The sequence below is a fragment of the Ascaphus truei genome, chromosome 13 (assembly GCF_040206685.1).
Source record: "Ascaphus truei isolate aAscTru1 chromosome 13, aAscTru1.hap1, whole genome shotgun sequence".
Lineage (NCBI taxonomy): Eukaryota > Metazoa > Chordata > Amphibia > Anura > Ascaphidae > Ascaphus > Ascaphus truei.
Window position 1 is genome coordinate 14,445,481 of NC_134495.1, and position 7,758 is coordinate 14,453,238.

At 47.6% G+C, this 7,758-nt stretch overlaps 1 protein-coding gene across 14 annotated transcripts in view; it reads right to left on the reverse strand.

The window, feature by feature from the left end:
• Positions 1 to 267: 267 nt before the first annotated feature.
• Positions 268 to 7,758, reverse strand: part of EP400 (E1A binding protein p400) — a 70,369-nt gene continuing 62,878 nt past the window's right edge. For 5 of the 14 annotated variants that reach the window (XM_075568627.1, XM_075568625.1, XM_075568623.1 and 2 more), the window contains 6 exons: positions 7,712 to 7,758; positions 7,341 to 7,506; positions 6,660 to 6,784; positions 5,871 to 6,029; positions 3,713 to 3,790; positions 269 to 3,000 (listed from right to left, as the gene is read on the reverse strand). The exon at positions 7,712 to 7,758 is cut by the window's right edge and continues 166 nt beyond it. In XM_075568627.1, the coding sequence (XP_075424742.1) occupies positions 2,728 to 3,000; positions 3,713 to 3,790; positions 5,871 to 6,029; positions 6,660 to 6,784; positions 7,341 to 7,506; positions 7,712 to 7,758 (848 nt within the window). In that variant the 3' untranslated portion in view covers positions 269 to 2,727. Of the gene's footprint in view, positions 3,001 to 3,712; positions 3,791 to 5,870; positions 6,030 to 6,659; positions 6,785 to 7,340; positions 7,507 to 7,711 lie in introns of all 14 variants that reach the window. The other 9 variants (XM_075568634.1, XM_075568633.1, XM_075568632.1 and 6 more) reach the window with 5 other exon arrangements.

Genomic DNA, 7,758 nt, shown 5'->3' on the forward strand with positions numbered 1-7,758 from the left:
TTGACGCTGGCTACAGTTTCAATAACGACCTCGGCAGCCAATGAAATCATTCTTGAGAATGATTTCAAGACTGCAACTTCGATTCCTAACCTCAGGTCTGTAGCCCCGCCTCCTCAACTCCTGAAAAAGTCTGCTGGGGAGGATGAACACACATCGCCCAGCAGACTGCCGCCTGCCCTCGCGAACGCCCGCCCTCCAACTCCTGACTCTGGCACCCTGAACGAGGCCTTAGAGGTAAGAGGCTGCATATCGCTGGAACCTGTTCGGCTGTCTGGCGATGTTCAAAATCAATAAAAAGAGCCAAGCGAGTGACCGTTTATATAAAAATGTACACGTTTATTACACAGGCAACGCGGTGCTATGCAACACTAATTACAATCCTACTCAGCACGTACAAATGTGTGTTCACAAACTATGTACACGTCGAACACATTATGGTTCAGGGGGGAAATGTTAAACCCTTTCCCTGCTCGTGAGGTGTGCAAACGCGTTACCCTCGGGCAGCGAAAGGGGTGTCAACTAAAAAAATGGATATATATATATATATAACAAAAATCCTTCATCTTGGCAAACATGAACAAAACAGAAATACAGACAAACGCGGACACGTTACTGACATTCATGCACACGCAAAGAAACCGCTGGGAAGCAGGCTTTAGGGGAAACGGACCCTTCCAGAATATAACATTTTCTCATTCTCGTTTTTGTTTTTTCAGTTTTATGAAATGACTCCAACTCCTTTCTTACTTATTTTCCCTTTTATTACGAATTATTTATTTATTTTTTTGACTTCATGGGAAGCCTGGGAAACACAGATATTTAAGTTTTGATATAAAAAGAAAATGACATACTGGAAAATGGTTGCGTTTCCATTTAGTCTCCAGCTAATGCAGAGGCCTGCAAATCAATGAACTGAAAAGCCCATTCTACGCATAAGTGGTAAAAATAGCACTGCAGGTCTTAATACCATTTAGTACACTATTCAAATGCTTTGCCTTGACTGACACACAAGTACACACACACACATTCATTTCTACAGGGGACAGTGCAAATGTGCAAATATAAGACTTCAAACTTCTGAATTGTAACGCAATCCCTTCCCGTGGAAACTACTTTGGATTTGCAGATCTGACAGTGGGTGAATTGTATGAAGCTGCAAAAACGTCTGCACATTAACCTTCTGTGTGTAATATTCTTAGTGGCCAAGGCTGTGTTAGATGTCTGAAACTGCTCTCGTTAAACGTGGTGATATTAACCAGACAGCTTTACACTACCATAGGCCACGTGAATATTTTTGATGCAGGGACAAGGGAGGAAAATGAGGTCCCTAGACATAGAAGTCCATTTATGACAACAGAGAGTCCGCCTGCTTTGTTATCCACCAATGAAGCTGCCTTCCTCTTTGTTTAAGACAAAGTTCTGTTCCGTTCAGTTGAATGGATCAGAACTATTCTGCAGCACTGGGAACTGGCTTCACAGCATATTGAATAAGGGATTTGCTATTGAGAAGGTCAGGCATTTCCCCACATACACAGACTATACAAATTTGTGCGGTTTGAACATGCCACAAATATTGTCTTCTGCATCGGAGTATGAAGAATGGGAGGGGCAGGGGAAAAAGTGCAAAATAAAGAGACAAAAAAACACAGAAACACCAACAGGAAGTCTGTACAAGAGGGCGCAAGCGGTGTCAAAGCGGCTTCTTCATCATACTTGGGCAGGTACTCGCTTCACATTCAATTACAAGTCTGCTCATAATTGTAGCAGGGGGAAGGAGATGGATGTCAAAGTGGTTGGTTTCCGGAATGGCCATGTGGCCCTCTACAAGTGGGGAAACGCACTCAGAGCGGACAGCCTTAGCCAGTCCATGGGAGGTGTCGGCTCTCTGTGGATGTAGATGGGTTGTCTTCTATTGGGATTGCCATCTACGAAGCGCTACATTTAAGGTCATCAGCCAAACAACACAAAAACCTTCAACAGACCTCATTAAACAGACAACTGTTCAAACTATTCACAAGTCCGTGGGTTGGCCACTCTGCTAGTTATTCTGCTCCGAAACCACATTACGATGCATTGTAACATGCACTCCGCCACAAGTAAACATCGGGGGGAGATGTATCGAGTAAAGAGAAGTTTTGTTTCAGCGTACTGCTCCGTTTCCTGCTTGCGTTTGCATCAAAATGTAAGTGATTGGCTACGTTAAAGCGAAATTGTGAGCAAGAGAAGTTCACGTTAACCCGGACCGGCCAGATGTTTTGGGGGCGCCAATACAAGATTAGAGGCGCAAAATCTGACGCCCCGTCAATCTGTGTGTCATGTAAACTCCTATTTTCATTCCCACAAAGCCGAAGCTGATGCGCATGGTGAAGAAATTGGAGCAAAGACCTTGATACATTAACACACAGATGCAAGATGAAAATGACAGAACATGTCAATTTTGCTCCAATTGTGCGTTGACACATCTCTCCCAGAAATGTACTTGCTTATTCTCTTCTGAATGTGGATGAAACCGAGACTTCTTATCCCCTTTTTTCCTATTCTTTTTGTTTTGTTACATTCACAAAATTCCACTTGCATTTTTTTTTTTCTGACTGACTAAACACTTTCTCTCAGATTTGACCTAAAAACAACAGTTAGGAGTCTCTTGGAGGTGCTTGTTATGCGAGTTTGTGAGAAAAGCGCTGGGAGATGCACATTTCATGAGCTTTCCTTCTTTCTCCCTGCGTCTCAGCTGGGTTTAGTGGGTGCCTTGATCCGGACAGTCGGGGTCCGGACTTGCAGCTTAGCCTGCGGGTTCTGGGTTTCCGCTGTGCCCGGTGCTGGCGCCATACTCTGAGAGGCGGGAGCCTGGATCTGTGATGACGCCGCCGTCACCACCTGCTGCTGATGGAGAAGTTTCTGCTGCACCACCTGCGCTGCGGCCGAACCGGCTGGAATCACCTGCACCTGCTGCTGCCCTGCGGCCGTCGTCTGGGTCAAAGTCACCGTCTGAGACTGAATCTGCAACAAAGGATGCGTGTGATCAGCAACTAACCGCCCTGAAAAGACATTGCGTATTAGACAATGGACAAAACCATAACTGAGAAAGCGATCCCCAGCGCTCTCAGAAAACAGTCTCTGGGGGCTTACCATCACATAATTTACATGCCTGCAATCCTGGAGAGGCATTGAATATATCAGGGTTGCTCAATGCCAGTCCTCAAGACTCTCACCAGAGGGGGGGAGAGAAGAGAGGGGGGGGGGGGGAAGAGAAGAGAAGGGGGGGGAGAAGAGAGGGGGGGAGAAGAGAGGGGGGGGAAAGAAGAGATTGGGGATGGGAATGAGAGAGAGGAGGGAGCCTTACAGGCTTGTGGAGGGGGCCTGCAGAGCTGCTTGCTGGAGGGTCACAACAGAGGTGCCTGACAGCTGAGACTCACACCCGCTTACAGCATGCTGCCTCGACAGGCACCTCCAAGGACACCCGCTTCCAACAGGCCCCCCTTGGCAACACCTTCCAGGAGGCCTGCACTGCAGGGTATGCCGGCAAGGGGTCTGGGCCCCTTTACTCACTGGGCCCGGGACAGGAGTCCCAGCTGTCCCTCACTGACGGCGGGCCTGCTCATCTCTTCCTGCTCATTGTAACACGACTCTGAAGTGGGGCACTGTTCTGTATACCCCTTTCCCCGAGGATATGACCTCAAAATTCATAGTATATTTCAATTCACAAACTGACCTGTTGAGAGGCAGATACCATCTGCTGAATATTGGTCACTGTTGTCGGCTGCTGGACCACCTGAGGCAGCTTTGCAACCTTGTATGAAAATAAGAAAAGAAAATGACCAGACTCCATTTACTTTTTGATACATTGTACAAACTCTAAATTATGCTTAGGTCTTCAAAATCCTTCAGCTCTTTAACTGGCGCCCCGCGCCGAGCCTGGACGTAACCCCTGGACTCTCTGCTTCTGCTAATTTCATACTCGTTGCTTTGGAAGCTTTTTGACAGTGAAACATACTTGTAAATTACCGTTATACCATTACTCAAAAACAGAAAGCTTGACCCTGCCTGTCCTTCTAACTATCGACCTGTCTCCCTCTTGCCTTTTGCCTCCAAACTCCTTGAACGTCTTGTATTCTCTCGATTGCTACACTTTCTCAACACCTATTCTCTTCTAGACCCGCTACAATCTGGCTTCCGCACTGCTCACTCTACTGAAACAGCCCTCACTAAAATAACTGACGACCTCCATGCTGCCAAAGACAGAGGTCATTACACTCTGCTCATATTACTCAACCTCTGTGCAGCATTTAACACCGTGGACCACCCTCTTCTCCTTCATATTCTCCATACTCTTGGTATTTGGAACAAAGCTCTATCCTGGATCTCCTCTTACCTCTCCCATCGTACTTTCAGTGTCTCTTTTGCCAACACCTCCTCCTCCTCTATTGATCTCTCTGTGGGGGTACCCCAGGGCTCTGTCCTGGGACCCCTTCTCTTTTCTCTTTACACACTCTCTCTAGGTGACCTAATCACATCTTTTGGGTTTAAATATCACCTCTATGCTGACGACACACAAATTTACCTTTCAACCCCTGACCTTACACCTGCTATACAGACCAAAGTTTCTGCATGCCTCTCTGGAATATCATCTTGGATGGCCATTCGCCGACTGAAACTTAACATGGCAAAAACAGAGCTCCTTATACTTCCTCCCAAACCTGGCCCTACTACCTCCTTCCACATTACTGTTGGAAATACGATCATTCACCCAGTAGCCCAAGCACGCTGCCTAGGGGTCACACTCGATTCCTCTCTCACATTCGCCCCTCACATTCAAAACATTTCTAAAACGTGTCGCTTTTTCCTCCGCAATATCACAAAGATACGCCCTTTCCTCTGTTACTCGACTGCTAAAACTCTGACTCAGGCCCTCATTCTCTCCCGTCTCGATTACTGCAACCTCCAGCTGTCTGGCCTTCCTGGCGTTTGTATGATGTATAGAGCCTGCTTATTGCATGGTGTGTGCATATGGCTTGTGGGCAGCCTGGTTCTTGGGCCAGGTGGGTTGGGCTTTCCCCCCGGGCGAACATTTGCCCGCCACCCGCTGGTCTTCTTTCGCCAAACAACAAAAGATGTAAACATGTTATCTGTTCGCAGCTCGAGGTGCTGGTTGCACTTCTAGCAGGAGGTTCAGACTGTTTCCTCTAAATCAGGGCTGCAAATACACCATTTAAAAAGATAAAGAGAACAAAAACGTGCGTTTTACTGCTGCTGCCAATGTCAACATTCCTGGAAGCCCCAGGAGCTGCTGCCTTACTCACTCACCCTCACTCAACCTGAGGGCTGATTAATACGAAACACAGGTAAACCACACACAATAGTTAAACGCCAAGCACCCTGTGTCTAACACAGAGAAATGTCTGAACACATACAAAAGGAAAAAAAAGTGTTCTAAAATAATTTAGAAAACAAGTCAATATAATTCACAGGTAGCCAACTCGAGTCCTCAAGAGCTACCAACAGGTCAGGTTTTCAGGATATCCCCGCTTAAGCACAGGTGACTCAATCAGTGTATCAGTCGAAGACTAGGCCACCTGTGCTGAATCTGGGACGGATTGAGCCCCCTGTGCTGAAGCAGGGATATCCTGAAAACCTGACCTGTTGGTAGTTCTTGAGGACTGGAGTTGGCTACCCCTGATATAGACATATAAGTCGGGCCACAGTATTTACAGAGGAGCTCCGGTTTCACAAACGCCGGGATAAATAATCTTCTGCAATCTAATATGACCGGCAAAGAATGATTTTGTTGCCTGGGTGAATGCAGCTTCTGTTTTCTGCACCCCAATATAACGAGTACATTAATGGCAGAGAGCCAGCAAAGCAGCGGTTACCTGGATCTGTGCCTGCACTTGCTGGGCTCCCGGCGGCTTTTGAGCCTGGGTGATCGGGGTGGTAAGGAACTGGGTTTTAATAGCTGGCTGTGTGGAGTATGTCACCTTCTGCGGCTGGCTCTGCTGCTGAGCCTGGACGGTCACTTGCTGCGCTGTTATCTGGAAGCAATGCAGACATGAAGCTGTGCGTTAGTACAGGCATGGCTATCCCATTGCCCTCGTTAGTACATGCATGGCTATCCCATTACCCTCGTTAGTACAGGCATGGCTATCCCATTACCCTCGTTAGTACATGCATGGCTATCCCATTACCCTCTGCACTTCCTGTAACAGCACATTAGATAAGAAGCTTGAGTTTTGGGGTGCTATTATTATCTGTGCTCTCTGATGCTTTGTGGGGGTGTTGTTGGTGCATGGGGCCTCTCTATGTAACAGATAACCTTATTTTACCAGAACCACATTCTAGAACAGCGGTGGGCAACGCCAGTCCTCAAGGGCCACCAACAGGTCAGGTTTTCAGGATATCCCTGCTTCAGCATAGGTGGTGCAGTCTTCCACTGAGCCACTGATTGAGCCACTTGTGCTGAAGCAGCAATATCATGAAAACCTGGCCTTGAGGACTAGATTTGCCCACCCGTTCTGGTAAAACATTCAGAGATTCCTACCAAGTAAGGAAGAATGTGGTTTGTCAGGATATTTGTCTGATAAACTAGCTTTAGTTTCCACCAGTCGCGTGACTAGAGACGGGAGAATATAACCAGCAGGACTGGACAAGTACAGCGGTGGTACCTTCTGCTGCACAGTGGCTTGTCCTGGAGCTCCCTGAGACTGCAAGACCTTCTGCTGCTGCTGCTGCTGTTTTAGCTTCAGAAGTTGCTGTACATTTAAGGGCTGAGTGACCACAGACTGCCCACCTGCAGACCAAACATGGAGAAATCATTCTGTGACACCAGAGATAAGGATCTGCAATTATATATGCAGTTCTGGTCCAGTTTTAGTGCGCGTGTATATAAATGTGTGTGTATACAAACACGCACACATACATGCGCGCTCACACACACTACTGTTTGTATATGGACGTACATTACATACACCTTGTAATTTGTGCGATTTATACAATATGTCACTACTGTACAAATGTACCCGTTATTGCTGGTGCGCAGCAGCGAGATGTACACAACGCAGCAGCGGGAGAAGCACTCGTTTTCACACGGGCTGCGTGCAAGAAATGGGGCGGGACTAATACGGACGCTAACCAGACGCCGGCGCAATAACATTGGCTACATCTCCTATATATTTGGCCTTGAGTCGGAAATGTCAGAGGGTTTCCTAAACTCCTGAAGTAAAGAAATACAATGCAGTTATGGATCCTGGTTACTGTATCCCCACCTCCTCTATTACAAGCTGGAATCCTTGTGGTGCTAGGGTCGCCGCGGTGCACTTGTGTCGTATTTAATACCAATTCCATACCTGCCGCTTTCTGAGGTTGCCCGATGGCGACGCTGATCCCTGCCACAGTAACCGGAAGCGTGGTGACTCCTGCAGACGACACGACCGCGGAAACCACAGGAGACTTTGCCAGGGCCACTTGTGCGGTTTGCCCTGACTGGGCCTGGATTTGTCCTTGAGCCTGTAGCTAGAGGAAAGAACCAAGTGGAGCTGATCGTTTCTGAAAACAGGAGGCGTTCACAGTACCGAGGGACCTGGCGTTCTGCACGGTGTGTGTGCCAGGCTTACGGATAACACGGGAAAGCTTCATAGAGGTTCATATTCAGAGACCGGAATCCCTGCCCCAAGAGCTTACATTCTAACTGTGTGCTGTAGCCAATGTGAGGACTTACCAGACGGGCCACCTGCAGGTTTGCCACAGTGGTTCCCGTTAGGACGG